At 39.7% G+C, this 27,006-nt stretch overlaps 2 protein-coding genes across 3 annotated transcripts in view; one reads left to right on the top strand and one right to left on the bottom strand.

The window, feature by feature from the left end:
- Positions 1-592: 592 nt before the first annotated feature.
- HSPA13 (heat shock protein family A (Hsp70) member 13) lies at positions 593-11,246 on the top strand. 2 transcript variants are annotated; one of them, XM_075197096.1, is made up of 5 exons: positions 593-714; positions 3,631-3,971; positions 6,325-6,538; positions 7,581-7,748; positions 8,236-11,246. In XM_075197096.1, exons 1-5 carry the CDS (start codon positions 690-692, stop codon positions 8,868-8,870), a joined length of 1,383 nt encoding a protein of 460 aa, XP_075053197.1. In that variant the 5' UTR covers positions 593-689; the 3' UTR covers positions 8,871-11,246. The 2 variants fall into 2 exon arrangements, with proteins under 2 accessions (XP_075053197.1, XP_075053198.1); XM_075197097.1 differs by lacking the exon at positions 593-714 and adding an exon at positions 773-966.
- Positions 11,247-15,440: 4,194 nt separating this feature from the next.
- Positions 15,441-27,006, bottom strand: part of LOC142139461 (multidrug resistance-associated protein 1-like) — a 62,402-nt gene continuing 50,836 nt past the window's right edge. Inside the window, exons 21-28 of the mRNA XM_075197095.1 lie at positions 26,165-26,364; positions 25,421-25,547; positions 23,777-23,878; positions 23,555-23,698; positions 21,220-21,378; positions 20,347-20,513; positions 19,991-20,185; positions 15,441-18,898 (exon numbers count right to left, since the gene is read on the bottom strand). Of these exons, the coding sequence (XP_075053196.1) occupies positions 18,778-18,898; positions 19,991-20,185; positions 20,347-20,513; positions 21,220-21,378; positions 23,555-23,698; positions 23,777-23,878; positions 25,421-25,547; positions 26,165-26,364 (1,215 nt within the window). The 3' untranslated portion in view covers positions 15,441-18,777. The remainder of the gene's footprint in view (positions 18,899-19,990; positions 20,186-20,346; positions 20,514-21,219; positions 21,379-23,554; positions 23,699-23,776; positions 23,879-25,420; positions 25,548-26,164; positions 26,365-27,006) is intronic.

Here is a 27,006-nt window from a genome sequence, read left to right as displayed (position 1 = left end):
ATTGCAGGGCTTCAAAAACAAGGGTCAACACTGCAAATATTGACTCTTTGCATAAACTTAATGTAATTGTCAATAAAAGCCTTTGACACTTATAAAATGCTTGTAATGTTACTTCAGTATACCATAGCAACATCCGACAAAAAGGTCTAAAAACACTGAAGCAGCAAACTTTGTGAAAAACAATATTTGTGTCATTCTCAAAACCTTTGACCATGACTGTATACACATGAATGTGCATACTCATCGGGACTTTCAATCATTACAGAAATCTGAAGTAAGAACACATAGATGTGTACCCAGCTTTAGTCATTAGTGAAATCAGCAGTTGCCTCCATGCAGAAAAGTATGAGGCTGATTAGTATAGTAACGCCTGTATAACAGTAAGTACCGCAGCATAGGTGGGGGCAGAGTGGGTCAGTGTAGCCAGCAGCACATCTATGTGGGAAAGTGACTCCTGTCAGATAACTGACAGCTCTGGTTCTTACAGCAGCAAGGTACGGGAGCGAGCGTAGTAAAGCAATGTGCGCATGTTCAGTAAAGCCACAGGCGGCCGGGGGCGCGCCTGGCTTCCAGCACAGCCGCGCATGTCAGGAGAGGACCCGGAAGAGTACCCGGCATGCTGTGCGCGCTGTGTAAGTTATAGTCATCACTGAGCAGCGCAGGTAGAGAGACACCGGCTGGACAGGAGCATGGCCGGGGAGATGACCATACTGGGTGAGTGACTGTAGTTATCAGTGATGACCATACTGGGTGAGTGACTGTAGTCATCAGTGATGACTATACTGGGTGAGTGACTGTAGTTATCAGTGATGACCATACTGGGTGAGTGACTGTAGTCATCAGTGATGACCATACTGGGTGAGTGACTGTAGTCATCAGTGATGACCATACTGGGTGAGTGACTGTAGTTATCAGTGATGACCATACTGGGTGAGTGACTGTAGTTATCAGTGATGACCATACTGGGTGAGTGACTGTAGTTATCAGTGTCCACCCTGCTACAATCAGGCTGGGTATGCTGGGACCTAGCCCCACAGCAGCTGGATAGACATAGGCTGCCTAGTGTCCTGATTATCATTGTCTAGTGACTGGTAGGTAGGACTGGCAGACATACCACTCATCTGTACATCCTTTATAATCCTCATCATATATAACATGTATGATATGATTAGGCAGAGCCAAAATCATGTCTACACAGGTTGAAAAAAACCCAGATTATATAGTATTTTGTATAGTGACCACATATTGCACAAGGAATTACAAGTAGAGAGAGATAGGAGTATACAGTACTAAAGAAATATCTTAAAGTCTAATGATAAATACAATGTATAATTTGGCAATCGTGTTAGTACAATACTGTATGTGGGTTAATTGGCCAGAAAATGACATGCGTGATATGTCACAGCTCAGATAAGAAAAACATTTGTCATTACTGAGTGGTTGTGTCACAAGTGACACAGCAGGAAATTATGTGTTCAGGGCACATAGTAACTTCTTGTCATCCCAAATCACATAAAAATACTAAACTGATCAGTGTGGTTTTAGAATTCACTTAAAAGTTACACTCCTTAATACCAGTAGCATTATTCCAAAGGACCTAATAATATAGATGGAATGAAATGGACATATACAAAGCAGAGATGCCTATATTATGTGCTTAACTAATAATCATGGGAATGGGGGCTTATCAAATCACTATTATATGGACTTTGGGAGTACTGAGACAAAGCATACATTTAAGTTTTGTTGGGATGAAGTCTGTCTTTCCGAGATTCAGCATAATATTCACTGTGCTTATAAACAAACTTGTTACCATATGTTTGTGAGTGTTACTAATTTCCACTAGTAACAGGTAGCTTTCAGTTTCCTTGTGTGTGTAGTATTCTTCCCACTGCTATTGGCTGGATGACTTCAGCAATAACTGCAGTCTGATGGGACATTCATCATGATTATATTGTGCAAATACTTTTAAGTGGTTCTATATTTGCATCATTACAAATATGTCTTCATATCTAGGAATATTTGCCTTTTTAAGTCTATAAAGCATTAGCAACATTTATATTTGTATAACCCTAATGTGAATAATATATGTATAAACAATATTGTGTCAGCACTCTGCCATACATTGCACATTATATTGCTATATGAAGTCATCGTGACCACTATGATAGCACAAGAAGAGTACATTGTTCCATAAATGTATTCATATCATGTATGGGCTGAATCCTTAGGAAATTGCAGTCAATATTTTGACAAACTTGACTTCAGAATGAGAATGTATTCCTATATATGTGACAACAATACATTATGAAACCAAGTTAAAATTTAGAGGCATCTTTTTCCTGAACTGTGGCTGTATCTGCGGACACATCCAGCCACACGCTATGTCTGTATAATAGCTAGAGTGAATAGGGAATCTTTTTGGAAACACAATTGTGATTTGTGCACTACTACTTCAAATTATATTAATATGGGGAGTGCACCATACAATAGCGATGTATAATGAGATAAGGCTACATCACAGTGCACAGTTGGTTTTTCTATCTCTCAGATGCTATTGACATACCATACCTCCTCTGCTGAAGACTCCTGTCCATCCTGTTTGAGTGCATATTATTGCTGATGGCAGAAATGACAGTAAATGAGCATAGTGGGTTATAGCAAGGGTGGGTAGGATTTCTATAAACATATGCTTACAGGTACTTGTAGCCAAAACACACAGCACTTAATACTGCATTATGGGCAGCATGGTGGCTAAGTGGTTAGCACTTCTGCCTCACAGCGCTGGAGTCATGAGTTTAATTCCCGACCATGGCCTTATCTGTGTGGAGTTTGTATGTTCTCCCCGTGTTTGCGTGGGTGTCCTACGGGTGCTCCGGTTTCATCTCACACTCCAAAAACATACTGGTAGGTTAAGTGGCTGCTATCAAAATTGACCCTAGTCTCTGTCTGTCTGTCTGTCTGTGTATGGAATTTAGACTGTAAGCTCCAATGGTGCAGGGACTGATGTGAATGAGTTCTCTGTACAGCGCTGCGGAATCAGTGGCGCTATATAAATAAATGATGATGATCCCCCAGCAATCTATTACTAATGGGGATTTTTTTGTCTTTACCCATCTTAGCTGGAAACTGCCATAAAATACTGATTACCCACTTTAGATCAGCAGTAGTGATGTGTCCATTTCTTTGTTTCAAACAAAATCATCTAACATTCCTTTCAATTGCTGCCCTCCCTGCAGGTGAGAACCTTGTTATTGGTGGCACTGTCCTATTGTCAGAAATCAGGTACTCCCTATGACTCCAAACATCCAGCATGCCTGTCCCCACCTCCCCCATTGCTTCCGCCTTCACAGTGTGAGATGAATAAGGACAAGAGAGTAAGAGGAAGTATTGTTCTCACACTTGCTCCTGCTCCATGCTGCCAGCTGACAGAATGAGGGGGGCAGGAGGGGATGTTTAATGGCATAGTTTCCTTTGGTGCCAACTTCTTTATAAAGTCAGCTTTATCATATGTTTCTAGCTGGTGATATAAAAGGGAAACACTATATTCAATGAAGATTTTAATTTCAAGTAATGTTAACATATGTTTTGTTTTTTTTGTCTGTTCTTTTTTCCTACATTCCAAATCAGGTTCTGCTATTTTGGCTCTTCTGTTGGCTGGTTACCTGGCACAGCAGTATTTGCCGATGCCCACCCCAAAAGTGATTGGCATAGATCTTGGCACAACGTATTGTTCAGTTGGCGTGTTCCATCCTGGCACAGCAGAAGTGAAGGTCATTATGGATAGCGGTGGTCACCAGAGTATACCAAGTATTGTGTCATTTACTGAAGAGGATGTGTACGTGGGGTACGACAGTCTGGAGCTTGCCGATTCCAATCCTCAGAACACCATCTATGATGCCAAAAGATTCATTGGAAAAATCTTTACCCCCGAGGAACTGGAAAGGGAGAGTGACAGGTATCCGTTCAAGGTGAGTGCGTATATTTCAGAAATATATTGACATATACGAAAATCCATAGGAATAAATACAGTTTTCATGAACTGAATATGGGTACCCAGGACCATACTAACTCGTACAATAAGTTGATAATAATGTATTATTGAACATTCATTTAATAATACCTTGACTAAACATGTTAAGTGAATCTTTAAGGTTTACCCATCTTCCACAAGTGATGACAACTACTTTGTGGGCTGAACCAATTTTCATTAAAATGCAGTCTATTAAATCACTGGGAGCCGGTGTCTCAATGATGTCTCCTAGCGATTTTATAATAGTGATTTTATAGGCTGCATTTCATAAACATTGGTCCAGCCAACAAGGTGTCAGTCTCCATGTGTGAGGGGCATAAAGTAAGTTTAAATAGATCTAAAGCAAAAAAGAGATGGGGCAAAGTGCAGGCTAACTTGCTGGTGGCTGTTCTTAGTTGTGTCTCTGTTCATGCAATATTGTCATAGCTCGAATAGTCAAGACATGAGCGGTTTTTATATATATATATATATATATATATATATATATATATATATATACTGCTTTGTTAACAGCAGTGTTGTATGCAACAGCAAACTTTATCTTGTTTCCAATCACAATTGTCTTTTTTTTTCTTTTTTCTATTAACATATAAACATAGTTATATATCAGGCATGCTGTTTCTTTCAGAAGTCATTTTTATGTGTACTTCAGGGAGATTAGACCGATTCAGATCCACTCTAATGTAAAAAGAAAAAAATGTCGCTGTGCTTTGGGGTGAGAGTATACTTTTGTACTGTCTGTGAGAGCAGTTTGATGGCAAATAGAGAATTGAGTTTTCGGTACTGAAAGATTTGAGTTTCCCTAGATATCCATTCTTAGAGGATGGAAGGTTTGTGCCTAAGGTGGCACCTGATTGGATATAAATTGCCCACTCATTCTAGGCTCTGAATACTGTATTCTCCATTATATTATTTTATTATGCTTCTATTTATATATGGTGCATTCTGTAGCCTTGTTTCATCATAGAATTGTATCCAGCCTTATTAGTCCCTGGTTATCGTGTCTACTTTCCCTACCACAGGCACAAAAATGTGCACACCCTCGCCATGGTCAGAGTTGAACCCAAGACCCCAGGATCAGGCCTAAGCAATGTTAACTGCGCTGCCAACGTACTGTCAGATTGTTCAGTTCAGGACCCCCCGCCTAATTACCTTTGGGGAGACTAATTGATGACTGCTAAATCATCCTCTTTAATTGCATGTTTGTTGAATTTCCTCAAGGAATGTTTTAGCAATTTGCACATTATAATTAAAGGTGAGGTGGATCATAAGCATCTCCCTCCCCCTTGTCTTACCGGATTGGCAAATTCCCGTTGTCTTTATCTACTGAACCATAAAAGAAAAGAATAGCACTTTCAAACTTTACACTAATGTGACTACGTTTCTGGCTTATGTTGTTTGTTTTTCGGGTGGTACAACACACTTAGCAGCAGTTTCATAATTGAAGTCAAAATAACCAGATGTTACTTATAAGAATAACATTAAGTCAAAGCAAATGTATAGGATTTTGGTGTTAAGGAAAGTTTTCCGGTTTTTCATTACGCTTCAGATAATAGTGATTTCTTCTGAGCTGACCAGTGGTATTCCATTAATAGTATACCTGTTCTTGTATATTACTCCTCTTACTACATGTCACCTGTTGCTTAAAGTTGCCGTCATTATGTGTGGTTAAAATCCTGCTTTATAATATGTGTCGTCATAATAAACACATTTACACTAAGCCACCAACCAAACACTAGTTTTCATTGTGACTTGCACTAGACAGATAAAAGCTACTTGCTGGTTGGTTGCTGTGGGTCAGTGCATATTTTATGTTTAAATGTCATGTTAGCAAATGAGCCCTTCTGGGAGACATTTAATGAAACCAGAGCAAAGGAAAAGGTGGTGTTGGCCATAGCAACCAATCCATTTTTGTTTGACCCAGTTTTTATGATTCACCCCCATTATATAATATTATGTGTCGCCTCACTGCAAACTGTTATCCTCTTATCAATCATATTTTACCTTCAGTGGACTAAAGTTGGTCCTACACACTGATTGCATGATGACCGGGCCTTTGGCCAATTTCGGCTCCTAAATTAAGGACCAAAAGGGATAGATCAGTTCTACTAACAACTTACAAATTGCCTTAGCTCTACTGAAAGGAAGTCTGGGAAGGAAAAACGTCTGCTCCTTAGTCCGTGGTAGACTTCTCTGACTAGCTCCTTGGTTGTGCACAATTCTCCCCAAACACTGATTTTAATGTGTTCTAATCTTTTTGAGATATATTAACCATGTTTTTGTTTTTGTAGGTTCTAAGCAAAGATGGTGAAGCGGTGTATTCTATTACAACCAATGAGACGTTTACAGTAACTCCTGAATACATTGGCTCTCAGTTACTTTTAAAGCTAAAGAAGATGGCAGAGGAGTACCTTGGTCTTCCTGTTTCTAAGGCTGTTATTTCAGTGCCTGCAGAGTTTGATGGAAGACAGCGCAACTATACGGTTAAGGCCGCTAACCTTGCTGGTGCGTGATTCTACTGTTATTTCTCTCTATCCAAGTTAGAACCAGAAGATATATAGGTATAAGTGGGCTGTGTAGGGTGAACCTCGGCTAGCTGGCTCACCATTATGACACATGCGGTTCAGCAAAGCAGAGTGCTCATATGCTACTTTCAAAATACCACATTAATAATATTTGCTAGCACTGTTGATCATTTGTCTGCTTCTTTATGGTTGAAAAACATTTATACTTGCTGGAATGATTTCCAAATACTTGAAATAGGACTACTGCCTGAAACTGCCTGTTGAAAACTTAGAAGCTGTCTGCCATTTGACAGGCAGATTGAGAGTAACTTGGCAATCCTAGAAACAAACCATAGACTGCACTGATAGTTTTCATGGTTATAGATGTTGCTGAGGAATGTCAGTTATTCACAACCAATATCTTGAATGCAGCAACAGTATATTTCTAAGTTTTCAACAGGAGGTTTCAGACATAAGTCTTACTATAGATATCAGTTATTCCAGTAATTTGTAGTGCTCAGCATAGTCATTTTAATTAGGTAACATCATTATTTGATAGGATTTTAAGGTCTGTCTTGAGAAGCCCAATTATAGCAATTGGGCAATGAGTGAACACTCTGCCAGGCACACTAATTCTTGTCCACCTGTGTTTTCCACTTGTCTTGATTGACATCTCTTTGATCACAATCAGATGTTGATGAAGAGGAGTGGGCAAGTTTATGCTTACGCATTCAGCGATTTAGGGCCAGTTTGGTCTAATATTACATTATTGCTAGGTTACTGGCAGATTATTGCTTAGGTTACTGGCAGATTAATGCATCACTGTTTTATAAAGAGCTGCAACATTGAAAAGTTAGAAAAGTCAGTGTAATATATGCTCATGTTTGTACCTGAAAGCAGCAGAACAGCTAATAAAATAGCAAACCATGATACACATAGGGGAATACGGTGCCTGTTTAAGCTGTTTCAATAATCCATATTAAATATAGATTTACCTGGATGTGAAATATTTGTCACACTATCCCTGTGCTTTCCTTGTTCAGGTCTAGATATTCTGCGTGTCATCAATGAGCCAACAGCAGCGGCCATGGCCTATGGGCTACATAAGGCTGACGTGTTTAATGTTCTAGTGGTGGATTTGGGAGGAGGAACGTTGGACGTCTCTCTGTTGAATAAACAAGGAGGAATGTTCCTAACGCGAGCCATGGCTGGTAAGGATAATAAATGTTCCTCAGGTTTTAGCGAGACAATCGAATAGTTGATTAATAATCTAGAACTAATATGTTGGTTTCAAGAGACTAGGGGGGAGTTTCAATTAGAAAAAAAATATGCGGTATGTGCCTCTGAAATGACCGCAGAGACTACATCTCTCATTATCATCTCTAAATATAACGTTTAATTTGGAACATGATTTAGGTTACTATAATATAATTCATTTTCTCATTAGTGATTACAGTAGAATAATGAAGATTTAATTTTTTTCATGGTGCTCTTGCAGTCTGATAAAAGCCTTTAGAAAGTGTGCTTCACACTACAGTAATGGAAAAATAGAGGTGTTACACTATAAACTTATTTTAGAATCCTGTGCATGGGGCATCACGTCATATATCTGACATGACATTTATTGCCAATTTTTGATTTGTCACTTCTATTTTTGAAGTCCTTTAATATTTCTGTCTCACATGATAAACTTTTTAGGCAACAATAAGCTAGGAGGCCAGGACTTCAATCAAAGATTGTTACAGTATCTGTATGATGATATATACACTACCTATGGCTCACTACCGTTCCGTAAGGAAGAAATCCACAGGCTCAGGCAGTCTGTGGAGGCCGTCAAGTTAAACCTCACATTGTACAATTCCTCCTGGGTCCACATGCCTTTAACTTTGTCCGCACAACATCCAACAAATCCAGGAGAGTCGGACCAGGAGGAGCGTACCAAACGGGGACCTCTACACCGGGAAGAGTCGCAAGATGAGGATATCAAACGGGTCCATTTTAAAACCGAAATTTCACGGAAACTCTTTGAACATTTGAACGATGATCTTTTCCAGAAGATTTTGGTGCCCATTGAACGTGTGTTAAAAGAAGGACACCTTCAAAAGGATGAAGTGGATGAAATTGTTCTAGTCGGTGGATCTACACGAATACCTCGTATACGCCAAGTCATCCGAGACTTTTTTGGTAAAGAACCCAACACGTCGGTAGACCCCGACCTGGCCGTAGTGACTGGTGTGGCCATACAAGCCGGGATCATGGGGGGCTCCTGGCCTCTTCAAGTCAGTGCAATAGAAATACCCAACAGACATTTACGGAAAGCTAACTTCAATTAAACGCTTTGTACTGTTACTTCAGGCCGCTGTTTCCAGTTATGTAATGAAGAGAGGTGACTTCAAGCTATAACATCTTGTCTTACTTTTAAATCTGCTCTTTAAATCTATTTATTTTTTTTAACAGACTTCTATGAAATACGTTTATGAAATTTATCGTCACTTTATGTTGAGTGGTTGAAAGAATCCGCTGGTATATTTATTACATTTTTGTATCTCTGGTACAATTTCTACTCATGGTCCACATGTCACTTACTTGAACGTAGACAAACGGTGTCCATATTTAATATACAGAAGTCTTTTGTTTTGTTTTATTTTTTTTACCCTTTGCACAATGTATATGATTATACAGTTGCATTGTTTAATTTTTCTTTAAATCATGTCAGAACATATATTTCCCTTTTTTTTTTTTTTTTTTTTAATTTATTCTGCAGTCAGAATAACATGCAGGATTAGGTTTCCTGTAGCTTTTTAGTGGCGTTAGTATCAATACAGGCTAAAAATTCTACCATTTAAAATATCTAATCCATGGTGCAGCTAAATATAAAACTGTAAAGTGCTCCATTGTGGGTATAACAGTGTTCCACTTATATAATTTGGAGACACTAGAAAATATAACGCGCCAACGCTATGTTTGTACATATAATACGGGCTGCTACATGATGAATTATGGAGTATATTCTTCCCTTTGTCACTTTGAATAACAAACTCCAGTAATATTTGTAATATAAAATATATTTTTCTGCATTCCGATAAAATTAGCATTTTTCCAGTCCGTGATAAATTAAGCTCTGCTGGTGCACTATGCTGTGTTATATTTAAAGAAGTATAATATGTTGTTTTTCATTGGTCAGGAGATAGTGTGCAGTCAACTGCCTCTTGAGTGTAGAACTGTGTAATATATAGAAGAAATCTATTATTTGGTTGGGGAAAAACCTATATAAGATTACGATCAATATGCTCAGGTTATTATATGTAGTATAATGGTCTTTAGTTCTGTTTCCTTTTTATCAGCAAACGATAGGGAAGATCTGTGAGATTTACTCAGTGGTTATCAATGGAATGGGATATAATATATACTAAATTATAAACGTAGCACTGCTTCAGCTTTGGGTTCATTTTGCTAACAACCTCCCATGATTACCTCTCCCCTGAGATATAGAGATACAAGAAAGCCCAACATGAGTTGCTACTTATTAAAATGTGTGTTGTCGTATTTTAATACATAGCACAATGTCACAGCATAGATTATTATATTTTTTTATACATGGGGAAACCCTAGAAGTTAATAGTTATAAAAATAAGACTTTATATTTTAGGGCCCCCGTTGTACATTGTCCCAGACTCTCACACTGCTCAGTAAACCATCCCTGTCATAGGCTGTTGCTTTCATCAGCATGTGATAAAGTTACACTAGATTCCAAAATGGAATGTTCGTGTTTGCTCATTCCTATGCAAGAAGGTATATTACAGATGTGCTGTATAACGGATTAGACATTCGACTTCATTCCATGACTCGCAGTAGACTAATATCTGATCAGTTTACTTGCACAATGATATTGAAGTATAATTCTTCTTTTTTTTTTCTTTGAAAATAACTACCAGCCCCGGTCCCCACAGCTAATAGAGCTGTTTATTAGCGCCCACCTCTACCCTGGACTTCCAGCGTTGACAACCCAGCAGAAAGCAAACAGTGCCATTTGCTCCTCCCATTCTGACTGTTGTCAAGCAGGAGGTAAAGCCCTTTTGGGGATGATTTCTCCTTGTATGGAATTCCCAAATCTCTGCTAGTTGTCGGGAGGTGGGACTTGGTTAAAAAAATAATGCATTTTTGGGTGGAAGTTAGCATTTAAAGACATCCATTCTGTTGTCAGGAACGGTATGCAGATTACGTTCATGATGTACTTCTTCCTGTTAGATTAATAACTTACATTGTCTGGAATATTAGTACCTCCCACAAAATGGCTGCCTCCGCTGTGTTAGTGACAGGTCCACCTCAAGCCTACAAGAGGTTTGAAACATGGTGTTATCTCTGAATATATTTACTGTATTATATGTACATTTTAAGAATGATTTTGGCAAAATCACTTTTATACCAGCTTTATGCTCTTGTATGGAAACGGAGGAGCCTAAAATCACATTCTTCTAGATTTCTCCATGAGTGCTCACTCCGCAGTAATCTCACCATATGCAGTGTTACAGTACGTCTGTCCTAGTTATGTTTTATGTCCATTTAAGAGAAAGGTAAATGGCAGTATTAAGGTTATACAAAATGAAACTTCTGACTATGCATTATAAAACTTACTCATATTGAGTATGATTTTGTTTTCTTTTCTTTGTCCTTTTTATATGCAGACCTTTAAGTAAAATTGCTTCAACAAAATGTATCCTGTGGTTTATTTTGCTTAAGTTTTGTTATTGAAGAAGACTCATATTCATATAATTTTTTAATAACTCACACACTGCGATGCTTGGGGCACAGGTGTCACGTTTTCACTGTATTTCTTATAAATAGGTGTTTGTGTGCATATATATAATATATACACACACACACATTTCAGAGGCATTGCACACACCGGTTGCTAATTTAACTAGACCCCTAATACCCATGCTCAACTTTATTTGCCAGCCACAAAGCACAGAGCTCTTGACTGATTTTTTGACGTGTTGCAAACGGCTATCACCAAGCAGGGACGTCGCTAAATTGGCAGCATTCCTCCCCCGCCCCCTGGTGGCTATTATACTTGGAAGTGACTTGGGTTGCCCTGCTATGTTACTCTGCTCAGGGCTGCCTAAACACAACATTTACATATCTGTTTGTCAAGCCGAGTATTTGCCAAGGGCAGTTCACGTCTATTCACCTTTCCACCAATAAAAATAGTCAGGTTCTGGGCACTTGTAAAGGAAAGATATATCAATTTAATATGGATAGGTCCACAATACGCTCTGGGCCGGAACGAGACAGCTTAGATGTGTTAAACAATAAACATGCATCAATTGACACTGCCGAAAACAATGATAATGGTAAAAAACACTACAAACTCAGTGTGATTGCAAATATGGTTACTACATTTGGATCATCACCACCTATATTCTGCTGGGTACCTGTCCATTATTGGAGGCATTTTGATATCTATACATTTAATCTCAACACGGAGATATCCCGCAGCATGCACACGCTATTTGAGCGGGATCATTTTTTCTTTTAACAAGAAGGAGAGGATTTCCTTTTAGGAACTAGAAGAACTTTCTCCTTCGTTCTTGTTTTAATAATTGGCATTCTGCTGGGTGCTTTTTTGAAATCAACGTTATATCTAACCTCATCAGCACAGACTCTGGGACCGCTACTAAGTGCCTGTCTGCATTATAGACAGCCAGACATCCCTGCTTCATGTGAGTAACGGCTACCAATTTCATTTTTGCTTGCATTTTTCATCATCACCAACATTTTTATTTTACAACTCTGGACATTACATTTCCTTACATTTTCCTTTTGCGGTTCATATCCATTCATTTCATATTTTAGTAGCTTGCAAGTGCACTCTAACCATATTTGCAATCACACTGAGTTTGTAGTGTTTTTTACCATTATCATTGTTTTCGGCAGTGTCAATTCATGCATGTTTATTGTTTAACACATCTAAGCTGTCTCGTTCCGGCCGGAGCGTATTGTGGACCTATCCACATTAAATTGATATATCTTTCCTTTACAAGCGCCCAGAACCTGACTATTTTTATACGTATCTAACATTGTTGGGAGTTTAAGGGTCCCCAATACACTCTCAGGTTCGCATTTGGCTGCTTCATATATTTGGAGGAAGCGCAGCCTATCCCTCTTTTTCAACCTTTCCACCAATATCCGCTGCTGCTCTTGGTGATAGTGGTTGAAGGTGCAGCAGTAGTGAGCCACCAATAATGCTGAGGCATTGGGAGCCATGCAGTCTAGGGAATGGCAGACGTTTCAGGGAAGTGGATAAATCGGGGACATGTATTTTTTTTTTTTTGAGCGGAGTGCAAGTTATTATTCGGTAAGTTGGAGGAAGCTGGAAAATAGTTGTTAATGCTGATGTGCATCAGTGGGATTTTAGGAACATGGATGGAAGTGAGTTCTAGTGGATTTGGTTGACAACAACAGGGAAGGGAGTTAGTGGTTCATTTAAGGAGGATCACCGGTTAATGGGTGCAGTTCACAGCAGGAGTTATAGTAGCTTAAATAGTTGTTGAATGGTCTAAGTCTAGGGATGGGACTTAGGGAGGAGGGTGTTATGCTAGTCATACATTCTGCTACATCTCAGCCAATATTGAGCAATAGGCTTGATATTAAAGTGTGTATGGTCAATATGATCATTATTGGGTGTTTGTAAATGTGATAGGGGTCATCTATAATCATTTCTATCGGCCTACACTATGTCCTCTCCTGACTGCACTACCGACCCTAATGATAGCAAGCGGACAAAGCTCATCCAAGTTGGCCAGCTTTGGACAATGATCCTGTCGCCCATGTGTGGCCAGCTTTGGGATCGGCGGTGTTATGTACGTGACCTCTGTCTACAGCCCTTGCAACTTGATTATATAGCCATGTATACAGTCATGGGAAAATGTTTTGAGAATGACACAAGTATTGGTTTTCACAAAGTTTGCTGCTTCAGTGTTTTTAGACCTTTCTGTCAGATGTTGCTATGGTAGGCTTGTAACTTCAGTATTACATAAGTGTCAAAGAAAGGCTTTTATTGACAATTACATTAAGTTTATGCAGAGTCAATATTTGCAGTTTTGACCCTTCTTTTTGAAGACCTCTGCAATTCTGAGTTTGTCAGAATTAGTGGGGGGTTTTTTGTCCATTCGCCTCTTGAGGATTGACCACAAGTTCTCAATGGGATTAAGGTCTGGGGAGTTATCTGGCCATGGACCCAAAATTTCGATGTTTTGATCCCCCAAGCTACTTAGTTATCACTTTTTGTCTTATGGCAAGGTGCTTCATTATGCTGGAAAAGCCATTTTTTTGTCACCAAACTGTTCTTGGATGGTTGGGAGAAGTTGCTCTTGGAGGATGTTTTGGTACCATTCTTTATTCATGGCTGTGTCCTTAGGCAAAATTGTGAGTGAGCCCACACATGAATGGTCTCTGGATGCTTTACTGTTGGCATGACACAGGACTGATGGTAGCACTCACCTTTCCTTCTCCAGACAAGTGGTTTTCCAGATGCCCTAAACAATATTAAAGGGGATTCATCAGAGAAAATGACTTTACCCCGGTCCTCAGCAGTCCAATCCCTGTACCTTTTGAACAATATCAGTTTGTGCCCGATGTTTTTCCTGGAGAGAAGTAGCTTCTTTGCTGTCCTTCTTGACACCAGGCCATCCTCCAAACGTCTTCGTCTCACTGTGCTTGCAGATGCACTCACATCTGCCTGCTGCCATTCCTGAGCAAGCTCTGCACTTGTGGTGCCTCGATCCCGCAGCTGATTCAACTTTAGGAGACGGTCCTGGCACTTGCTGGACATTCTTGGGCGCCCTGAAGCCTTCTTCAGAACTATTGAACCTCTCTTCTTGAAGTTCTTAATGATCCGATAAATGGTTGATTTTAGGTGCAATCTTACTAGTAGCAATATCCTTTCCTGTGAAGCCCTTTTTGTGCAAAGCAATGATGACTGCATATGTTTCCTTGCAGTAACCATGGTTAACAGAGGAAGAACAATGATTTCAAGCACCACCCTCCTTTTAAAGCTTCCATTCTGTTGTTCTAACTCAGTCAGCATGACAGAGTGATCTCCAGCCTTGTCCTCATCAACTCTCTCACCTGTATTAACGAGAGCATCACTGACCTGATGTCAGCTGGTCCTTTTGTGGCAGGGCTGCAATCCAGTGGAAATGTTTTTGGGAGAAAATTCATTGTCATGGCAAAGAGGGACTTTGAAATTAATTGCATTTCATGTGATCACTCTTCATGACCTTCTGGAGCATATGCAAATTGCCATCATAAAAAATGAGGCCGCAGACATTGAAAAATAATATTTGTGTCATTCTCAAAACTTTTGGCCATGACTGTATACAGACATGATACCTCAGTAATAACGCCACTTTCAGCACCAGGCACTGTAGCCAGCAACTGGGATCTGCCGTAATAACGTCTCTCAAAGTGAGCTGCACTGTGCTGTGTCTACTGGGCAAAGACAATGTAATAACTGAAATGTTCTTATAGAAAGGCTAATTTTTATTTTCACACTCTTCTTTATTCTCTAATGCTTTTCAGTGGGCTTGTTTCCCTTACACTTTTCCCCCTATTTTACACCACACAATAATGACGTAGTATTTTGAACTATACAGTTCATACTTGTGTGAATTACTGCAAGTACAGTAATTGATTTATTTTTGCAAAATTCACAAAATACTGTACATACAGTAAATATATACTACATTTTCGGAGGTTTACACTAAGCTTTTCTATTCGTTTCGGTAAACGTAAAATGTGGGATGGATTACACTTCTAGAATTACATCTAAAAGGGTCAGGCGCATCCAGTAGCTGGTACTTAACATTGGCAAAACACTTAAAAGATACACACACACTCCCTTCAAACTACAAAACATATTTAACTTTATTGGGTAATAATTGAGGCAATTAACAGTGACTAATCCCTGAGACTGATAACCAGATTGATTTAAAGGACAAAATAATGGAACAATTTTATTCCAAACCAATAACAACACTAAATACATTGAAATATTTTTGTTTGGAAGTACGTCTGTTTGTATGGGCAAAGGATAACATATCATAGGGGAGATGATTGTGCGCACAGCTAATAATAATACTTTATATGTATTATATGTTATGACTGGACAAGGAGCAGGTTTACTAAAACTTCTAAACAGGAAAAGTGGAGGTGTTGCCCATAGACTACCATTTTCTAGCATGCACTTGATAAATAAGAGCTAGAATCTGATTGGTTGCTATCGACAACCTATCCCCCAGGACTTGAGGCATTACAGTAAATAACAGGCCTGGCCCTTACAATGAGGCTCACAGATGTATACAAAGAAACAGTTTGTCTGTGGCCCTTAATTTTACACTAATGATTGACCCAAGACTTTTTCCCCTGTATGCGTATAATTAGATTGTTGTGTCCTGAAATCAGTAGTGCCAAAGTAAAATATCAAATAAATGCTTTTCTCAGTTTTAAAATGTATCTGCTTACATGACAATGTTGAGAATTTGTCTGTTCTTTTTTTTTTTTGTCAATTATAAGAACTATATCAGGTCAGCTAAACTAACTATTAAAACACCCCCCATTGGTCATACCTGTCTACTCTCCCGGGAGGCTTCCCAAATTTCGGGGAGTACTCACGGACTCCTGGAAGAGTAGGCAAAACTCCTGAAATTTGGCGAACTTCACAGCAATGGCGGGGAACGGGGCTTAATTACTTCATTAAGCCCCGCCCCATCCATTCATTGTCATGCATTTCGGCTTTTTATAGTGGGGCTATGGTGACGTGAAACCACGCTCTCCTCCTACCCCATGTCACATGACTTCTGCCCCGGATCTTAAAAGTGGGCATGTATGACATTGGCAGAATGGTACATATCTTCATTTTATATTTAGATACGCTACATTATAAACTATATTACCTTTTTTTGTATAAAAGTTGACCTTTGTAATCTTTAGTTTAAAAGTTTATCAGAAATTACATCTTTCAAACCTCTGACTACTGTCATGTTTATTTAAAATTTAAATTTTAAAATGTAGTCCATGTTTAAAAACAACCACCCCCTAAAAAAACACCCATAAAAAATGTACAACTTTATATTAGAATGATTACATCTTTCTATCTTCTTGGTTTGCTTTCTATCCAATCATCTCCCTGACGTCCCCTCAGTCACATGATTAAGTTAAGACATAGATAAGTTCAATTTTTTTGTATAATAAAAAGAAAATCAGAAAATTTGAATTCATCAACAAGGTGCTATTAGGTCTTTAAATAGATATTTTGTGTCAGAAAAGTGCAAAATGTTTAAAAATATTGCAGTACATTTACTTTAAAGCCGCTGTTTCATATATAGATGTATCTATGGCACATATACCAACCAATTCTTATATCTATATATACATGTCTGTATATCTGTCCATATAAATATATCTATATACATATGCACACACTAGATATAATGTATCTGTGCATATAAACATTTGGAGAATATTTTGTACCTTGCAAAGCAGATTACACAACTGATCATTTTACAGCATAGTAAATAGTGACAGCAGATATTTGCAATCAATGCAAAGACAACATACAGAAAGCAACTTGGGGCTAGATTTACTAAACTGCGGGTTTGGGAAAGTGGAGATGTTGCCCATAGCAACCAATCAGATTCTAGCTTTCATTTATTTAGTGCTTTCTACAACATGACAGCTAGACTCTGATTGGTTGTTATAGGCAACATCTCCACTTTTCCAAACCCGCAGTTTAGTAAAGCTAGCCCTTGGACTCAATGGTGGAAGCATTACACTATGAAGTCTGTAAACCAACAGCAACTATATGGCAAATGTGACACCCAACAGTGATGACACATAGATCAAGCACCAGAGGTCTACCAATAATCCTGTTTCTGAGACGTCCAGTGACAGTGCTTTGCAAAGAAGAGACGGACGCATGCACATTGGTTCAGGAATCACTAAGGAAGCGGGGCTGTTACTGCTTTATAAACATACCGAGTATCCACCCAGCTATTTTATAGTCAAGATGGCACCTGACTCTACAGTAGTAAGAGGAAAGTATAAGCAGACAAGCTTTCTGTTCTCTGGAAAGCAGCAAATATTTATTTTTATGCCTTTCACAGAAAATAAGTAATGTTCCTCAACGGGAGAGATGATCTTTAAAGCATCAAAAAGTAAGTAAATGCCAGGAGTAGTGTGCAGAAAGACAGCGGGAGGTTAGTATTGTTTTGGCAGGGTGGACAAGAATTAATGCTGTAAGGAGACATTTCTCAAAAACCCTGATTGGGTTAAAATAACTGCTTCCCAAAGCACACTGGCCAGGGCTATATTTACTTTGAAACTAGTAGAATTTTGCTGAACCTGTCTCCTCCCACTGGAGCCACTGGCACTAGACAGAAATTATTATCCCTTATAAAGTGCCACCATATCACACTGTGGGGATCAGGATACAAATAATCAACATACAAGGACATGAAACAAAAGCTGCTACCAGGAAAGTGAAAAAAACCCAGATAACAAAAAAAAAAAAAAAAAAATAGCAAGCGTGAGATTATCAACCAACAATAAACATGCAGAACTCTGAAGTCACAAAATTGTGGCTTTATAAACTCTTGTAATTTCTTTGGTCTTGAAAGACAAAATACCATAACTTTCATCCCAAGTATAGTGCATATCACACAGACAAACGTGTTCTGACTATTTAAATAGACTGAAATACTTTTACTATTATAAACAGTTGTTTTTAAAGAAAAATCTAATTCAATATTTATGTTTTTATCATTCGTGTTGTTTTATAATCCAAAAATGTGAAGTACAATTTAATGATCTGCGGTTTTATGAGGTAGCCTCTTGTAGTGTTATTTCTAGAGGAAGGTCCTTTAAATCCCACATTAATATCTGTCCCTCTGACTGTTGTATGAAATTGGAGAGACTTCAAAGCATAACTAACGGTGTCCTGAATGTTATCCTGAGTAGATTAGAACATAGGGTTTATAGATGTTGGATCAATGCTGTGGTCACCTGAGAACACATAGATATGGGGTGGGATCTCCTTGCAGGACGCAAAACTCCATCTTGACAATCAATCCCCATCAGAAATCCGGCTCTAGATGAATGATGCATTAACAGTGCCCTAATACAGAACAATGTGACGTAATGTGACAAGACCAGAAACGGTTCTCTTTTGAGTCTCAGTGATTATTCCGTGTTCTGGAGTATCCCAGCTTCTGACACCATCTTTGAGAAGACTCCTTTCTTCTGTATCAGTCGTTGGGGCTCATCAAACTCTACAACTCTGCCTCCATCAAGAACAAGCACTCTGCAGGAAATAACATCCAGTCAATTGCTTCCTCTCTAACCTTTAAAGATTTCCTTACAGTGAGCCATGTTAATATAAAGCATAATACTTCAAGGGTTGAAAGAATGTAAAATAACAAACAAACAAAAAAAAAAAGTTTTGCATGGAAACCAAAATTTTTCCCTAATATGTCATTTAAATATACCAGTTATAAAGGTTTATAGCTATTACCAGGGGAGGCTTATCTATTTCCCTATGTCTTTTAGCTATACAGCTGATACAGCCAATCGCAGTATATATACACGACGTAACACAAGCGGAGAAACGCGCTGCCCAGATATGGTTGGGTTAGAAGACTGACGCACTTGCAGTGGAAGAGACAGCAGTCAGCACTGGACTGTATCTATGGACTTTGTAGAAAAAGTTTCGCTTTTAATGGGAAATATTTCTTTCAAAAATAATCATTGTAGGTGCACGTCTAACGAAGAACCTAAACAATGCACTAAATTGTTAACGATTCTGTTAAAAATCTATTTTTAAATGCAGTTTGATAAGGACACTTCACTAAATGTTATTTGTGCTTTCACATAAACAGCATTTTCGTTTAACAATACTGTGTGTGTAGGCAAATGCATCCATCTAGCTGTTGTTCTTGCAAACCCAACTACCCAAACCCAATTATTTAAGAAGGGATAGCTCTGCTTTCTACTGCGTGTTTAAATGGGATATCCACCAGCAGCAGATTTTTCCTACCGATAAGCTGCCCCTTTGACAAGCCTCCCTGGTGCTGTTGTAAGCACTGTCTATTTCAGTGTTGGCTAACCTGTGACACTCCAGGTGTTGTGAAACTACGAGTCCCAGCATACCCTTCCAGCAAAAAGCTGCTTTATATTGGCAAAGCATGCTGGGACTTGTAGTTTCACAACACCTGGAGTGTCACAGGTTAGCCAACACTGGTCTAGTTCAATACAGTCTTATCAATAACTGTCTCAGCAGTAAGTCTGCTAGGAAAGGGGTGGAGCTGACAACTACACCATAGAGACAGTTGTCAATGACACTTTATTATCTGGAAGTCAGAGAAATCTGCAGCTAAGTTCAGCAAGATCCTTATACCTTTCAGAGTCGAGGACAGTATGCAGCCTGTGAGCGATTGTCAGCACTGTGCAGTCAACGAACACCTTGCGAATCGTGTTCTGAACTATGTTATCTGTTTCCATGTCAATGGAGGCTGTTGCTTCATCTAAAACCAGTATCTTTGTTTTCCGAAGTAAGGCTCGAGCAAGACAGATGAGTTGCCTTTGTCCAACACTGCAAGAAAAAATATCCGGTATAGTATTGGTACACTCCAGACATAAGACCAGAGTTCAACTTTGCTGTTTTTGCTAATATTACAATATTCACAAGGCTTTGAATGCTCCTGCATATTGTACTGGAACAAATACGTTCATGCTTCTAGTAACAGACTTTACCTAAGATTCTCTCCTCCTTCTGAAATCTCATGATACAGTTTCTTGGGAAGAGACTGCACAAAGGTCTTTAGATCGCACATCTCCAGCGCCTCCCAGAGGTGAGTGTCTGAATGTTTCTCTAGTGGATCCAGATTCATACGAAGGGTTCCTGAAAATAAAACAGGATCCTGGGAAAAGGACATATTAAGTGAAAATACTGCAAAAACAATACATCTAAAAACGCATACTAGCAATGATGAAAATAATCAAAACAACGTTTTATATTGCGTCCTTGCCGTTCCAGGATACATTAGGCTAGATTGAAACAACGCCTTTGATAAGTGAAAACATTTACTTGTAGTTCTTTATAGGCATCCTAAGCCCTTAAAGAAAACCCTAATATAGTTATTATATTAGTATTCAGATATTAAGGCTTCATATACAGCTTGTAACTGTATTTTATACAGTACATAAACTTTTATTTTCCACAGCTTACATAAAAACACGCATCTTTCTTTATTCCCTTATCATAGATTAGATACAAACACAATTTGTTTAGAATTTTAGTGTTGATAATTATCTATCCCAATTTGAAAACTAATCTGTGGAGGGGGGGGGGGGGGGTGAGCATAGAGGTCAGAGGAACCAGAAATATGGTATCCCCCTTAGTTTGGATAAAAAGACTTCCTCTCCCCATACACTTATCCACCATGCCCAGCATTAATAAATATCATGTTTGCCCAACGCCGATTTAAACCTACAGATGGTGACTGGGATAAGGTTCATGGGCACACATAGGATTAAATATAAGACCTTTCCATACAACTAATGCTCTCCACATTACAATGAAAGAAAATGCAGGTAGAGTATCTAATATATTTTGAATACATTCACCTGTGGTATAATATTGAGTTTGCTCCTTAAATCGTGCAGTCCAAGTGTCGCAATGTCAATTCCATCCACCACAATCTTGCCCCCGGCCCTCTCGACAATACGGAACAAGCAGTTTGTGAGTGTGGATTTACCAGCTCCTGTTCTTCCAACAATCCCAAGCTGAAAAACAGAATGCTCACCTAAAGAAGGAGGAATACATGCAATATATAACCTTTTCCTGTTTGCAATATTTTGATTGGAAGCGACATTGCAGCTCTGAGTTGACAATCAGCACTGACCCTAGAAGAGTTGACATTGGCGAGGTCTCAGCAGCGTTAACGTGTGCTCTTATCTGAGACCCCAGGTGTCAGTGTGCTCTTATCTGAGACCCCAGGTGTCAGTGTGCTCTTATCTGAGACCCCAGGTGTCAGTGTGCTCTTATCTGAGACCCCAGGTGTCAGTGTGCTCTTATCTGAATCCCCAGGTGTCAGTGTGCCCTTATCTGAGACCCCAGATGTCAGTGTGCTCTTATCTGAGACCCCAGGTGTCAGTGTGCTCTTATCTGAGACTCAAGATGTCAGTGTGCCCTTATCTGAGACCCCAGGTGTTAATGTGCTCTTATCTGAGACCCCAGGTGTCAGTGTGCTCTTATCTGAGACTCCAGGTGTCAGTGTGCCTTTATCTGAGACCCCCGGTGTCAGTATGCCCTAAAGTAAATAGTAAAGACATCCAACCACTTCTACTGATAAAGTCTGTCTTGGACTCCCATAAAGAACGTAGTGTTGAAAACTATGTGCTGACAAACTTACATCAGATTTGCTATCTTGGAAATATCATATAATCTTGTAGCTGGACAGGATCATAGCTCTTAAAATAAACTTAGTTCTGAGGTTATTGTATCTCTTTCGAACCCTCCCAGTTAAAGTTCCAAACTTGGACTTCAGGGAGCTTCAGTCAGGATTTCTATGGAATGACAACCCCCAAAGAACTTCCCTTTCCATTCATAAGAAACCAAGGAACAGAGATGGGAGGGAATTCTCTGAGCTAAAACTATGGCATCTAGCCTTGCATCTGAGCCAGATAATGGCTACCTTTGCCCCTCATGATAGAATTGCTTGGCTAGATATTTAAATGTGCTACCTTAACTGCAATTTTATTGCTTCTATTTGGGGATTATCTAAAACCAAGAGGACCCCCCAATCGCACTTTCTCCATTCACTCGGGTTCTCTTTAAACAATTGTGACTCCTGCAAGGCCTGATTCAAGCTCTCCTCTGAGTCCTCATCCCTGAGCCCGATCTGGGACAACCCGAATTTCCCTCCAGGAATGCTAGGCTTCCAGTTTAAATTTTCAGAGCTGTCTATGATTTGGCTACCCAGGGACATTGGGTCTCTCTGCATCACATTCAGCAGAAGTTATCCACTTTTACACCTCTGATTTTTTAATTTTTCCAGAATACACATTTCCTTATGTCTCTCCCCTCAGTTTTTTTGGACCTTTTTGGACATCTGTCTGAAGTCTCCACTGAGAGAATGGTAATCTGAAATGGTAATGGTAATGTTACCCTCAGTCCTCACAAGAGGGAATGGGAAACTATGTATCATATATGGTGGAACTGCCACCGAATAGTTCCTTTCTGGAACAGAGTTCACTCATTATTAATTCAATGCTAGAACAGCCCCCCTGGCGTTTTTTACACTCTTAACATTGCCAGGATGTTAGCGTACACAGCCAAAAGCTAGTATCCCATTTTTTGGCAGCAGCTAAATCGCTAATAGCTAAAAATTGGATGCAACCAAAGCCCCCTTCATTTCGGCCTTTAAGAAGTACGCATATTGCATGTCTGGAGGAAATAGCATACTTTTTACATGATAAACCACATAAATTTGATCAGATATGGGCCCTGTGGTTCCCAGGTAAGCCCCCCTTGAGCTACAAAAGGAAGCCCCTCCATTGTAACTTCAGATACTGCCTCCTCTTTTCAAGACCTCCGTCGAGCTGAACCGGATCCCAACCATGACCGCTAAGAAGTACTTTCTTTTCTTTTCTTCTTATCATTTTTATTTTTTCTCTATGTTTTTTTTAAATACTAATCTCAGGACTGCATAATTATCTGTTAATTTATATTACACAAATACTTAGATCGTATCATGCACCGTCCTATTTTATTCTGTGACTTCTACACCCCTTCCTTTCTTTTTTATATATAACTTTTAAAAATATATTATTCTAAAGACTTGTTTATATACCTTGTTAGTTCCATTTATTCAATGAAAAAAAGAATACAGTGTTAGGTGCACAGTTCAAACCTGGCCCCAAATATGAATTAATTATAGCTGCATGTATTAGAGTTTACCTTCTCTGTTGAATTTAGCTGGAAGGTGACGTCCCGAAGAGCCAGGTCATGGTCTTCCCGATACCTTGCCTTGTAATTTGTGAACTCTATAACCCCCTTGTCTGGCCACTCAGTTGGTGGTCTCCAAGTGGTAATCCACGGTGCCTGGAAATATACGTACATTATTACTAGAAGAATATTCTGAATATATTGTGGATATCATTAAACAAAAGTTCACCACACCTCTTTTTCCATTTCTTCATATTCACAAACCCGTTCAATAGCAACGCCATTAGTTTCTATCTCGCAAGCTTTGCGCACCCAAAAATTCAATGTCTGTGTGATCTGGGGAAGAAATAAGATGTTATCATTTTTATCACGTACAGCTCTGATTGTAACCATGGCCTTGTGGAATAAAAGAAGGACACAGATTTAAATTTTTACAGAATGATATCAGCTAGGAACTACAGTGGTCAGGGGGCTGATGCAGAGTTGGTTGCAAAATAGACTCACGCAAAAATAGTGTATTTCCAAGATATGTCCATTGTATGAGATAGGCGCCTTCTCATCTCTCTAGTGGACGCATACATCTCTCTAGGTGGTGGACGCATATGTCTCTTTAGGTGGTGGACGCATACGTCTCTTTAGGTGGTGGACGCATATGTCTCTTTAGGTGGTGGACGCATACGTCTCTTTAGGTGGTGGACGCATACGTCTCTTTAGGTGGTGGACGCATACGTCTCTCTAGGTGGTGGACGCATACGTCTCTCTAGGTGGTGGACGCATACGTCTCTCTAGGTGGTGGACGCATACGTCTCTCTAGGTGGTGGACGCATACGTCTCTCTAGGTGGTGGACGCATACGTCTCTCTAGGTGGTGGACGCATACGTCTCTCTAGGTGGTGGACACATACGTCTCTCTAGTGGACGTATACGTCTCTCTAGGTGGTGGACGCAAACGTCTCTCTAGTGGACGTATACGTCTCTCTAGGTGGTGGACGCATACGTCTCTCTAGCTGGTGGACGCATACGTCTCTCTAGGTGGTGGACGCATACATCTCTCTAGTGGAAGCATACGTCTCTCTAGGTGGTGGACGCATACATCTCTCTAGGTGGTGGACGCAAACGTCTCTCTAGTGGACGTAGACGTCTCTCTAGGTGGTGGACGCAAACTTCTCTCTAGTAGACATATACGTCTCTCTAGGTGGTGGAAGCATACGTCTCTCTAGGTGGTGGACGCATACCTCTCTCTAGGTGGTGGACGCATACGTCTCTCTAGGTGGTGGACGCATACATCTCTCTAGTGGAAGCATACGTCTCTCTAGGTGGTGGACGCATACATCTCTCTAGTGAACGCATACATCTCTCTAGGTGGTGGACGCATACATCTCTCTAGGTGGTGGACGCATACGTCTCTCTAGGTGGTGGACGCATACGTCTCTCTAGGTGGTGGACGCATACATCTCTCTAGGTGGTGGACGCATACGTCTCTCTAGGTGGTGGACGCATTCGTCTCTCTATATGGTGGACAAATACATCTCTCTAGGTGGTGGACGCAGCATACGTCTCTCTATGTGGTGGACAAATACATCTCTCTAGGTGGTGGACGCATACATCTCTCTAGGTGGTGGACGCATACGTCTCTCTAGGTGGTGGACGCATACGTCTCTCTAGGTGGTGGACAAATACATCTCTCTAGGTGGTGGACGCATACATCTCTCTATGTGGTGGACAAATACATCTATCTAGGTGGTGGACGCATACATCTCTCTAGGTGGTGGACGCACACATCTCTCTAGTTGGAGGACGCATACGTCTCTCTATGTGGTGGACAAATACATCTCTCTAGGTGGTGGACGCATACATGTTCTACAACTAATGTACTTACATTTAGCGCATATGTTATTGATAATCCCACTGTGCCAGATGTCATTTTCTCACCAGCTTGAACAGCAAATAGAGCAGCAAAGAAAACCATCAGGTTTCCCAAAAACTCTAATCTGACTGCGAGCCACCTGGTTGTAAAAGACAGGAGATAAATGACACATTATACCTCCTGGTGCCACCAATACGTCATGTTATCATATCCATAACCTTGAACAGTGATGCAGTCCTGTTGTGTGATTTCAGTAAAGTGGTGCTATAACTGCAACAAGGGCCACTCTTCTATACAGAAGTCCTGGTTATGAGGTCATTGGAAGCCTGGAAACTCAGATACCAGAACCAATGGGTCCCAGTCGGTCAGAGCCCACAAAGAGGGACACTCTCCACACAATGTTTAGTCACTATGGAAACCTGGCTATATGAATATTTTAAATATAATACAAAAATGTAACTTTGTAGACACTTTGTATTTTAAACGAGTATCAGAAATTCTGAGTGTATCCGGGTTATGGATTTCATACACTACACATCATCTTGACATGTTTGTTAAGCAGATACAAGGGGATACAAGTTAACCTCAGGAAACAGGTTGCAACAGGAGTGATATGGAAATAAATTAAATTATCAGCTCTTTGTTTTTTTTAAGCAGTGAAATTATATTATGAGGTGAAAGAGTACCATCTAATAACCATAAAAGCAGGCATTGCTGCCCATTTCACTATGGTGAAAATACATAACATCCCAGTACCTGTTAGAGATGACATTATTGTAGTAGCAGACTAGGTTCTCATTGACTACATCCTTGTTCTGATCGATGAACCTCTCCTGATGTCTATAGGCTCTTATTGTAGAGGCGCCCAACAAGGTTTCACTGAAGTGAGAGATGACGGGAGAACGCGACGCCCCATCCAGTCTCCGGATCTGTCGCGAGCTAGCGATATAATATCTCTGCACACAAAGAACAACTTCAGTCTAGAGATGCTCATTTGTATATTGAACAAATAAACCCAGGATTTACAATCAATCATTATTTTACATCTCACAAAGACACACCGTAAGTTTCCAAATAATTCCCAACAAAGATTACTAGAGTCACAATGAAAGTAAAGTGGATTGATTATCATGTGTCAACTGGAAGAGCAGAGTACTCCATAAAGAGGGCCAAAAATAGGTGCCAAATATATAATTGTGACCATGTCATGCAATATGCAGTACCTGGAGGGATAATGGCACAAATAATGGCTTTAAGGGTAGGTACAGTTCTGCCCTAGACGGCTTTACATCTCTGGACAATTGACAGATATTATGTGCATGACCTTCGAGTTATTTGTTGTAAAATAAGTTTTGTACTCTTCTTTACATTTTATCTATGGCTGATAACCGATGTAAATACCACTTCTTCAATAAGTGGAAATATTAAGCCAACGTGTGAGAATTAGTCTGACAAGTACAGGCAGGGACAGGAGAAGGTGTTCCGGTAGCTAAGGCAAAGTGCACAAAATGCACCAACCATCTACCATTTCCAACAATGCCGTTACACACTATACCCAGCAGTGCCCCCACACATTACACCAGTTATTATACCAGCAT

This window comes from Mixophyes fleayi, chromosome 2 (assembly GCF_038048845.1).
Source record: "Mixophyes fleayi isolate aMixFle1 chromosome 2, aMixFle1.hap1, whole genome shotgun sequence".
In the NCBI taxonomy this organism is placed as follows: Eukaryota; Metazoa; Chordata; class Amphibia; order Anura; family Limnodynastidae; genus Mixophyes; species Mixophyes fleayi.
Note: the sequence above shows the minus strand (reverse complement) of the source record. Positions and strands in the feature narration are given on the sequence as shown.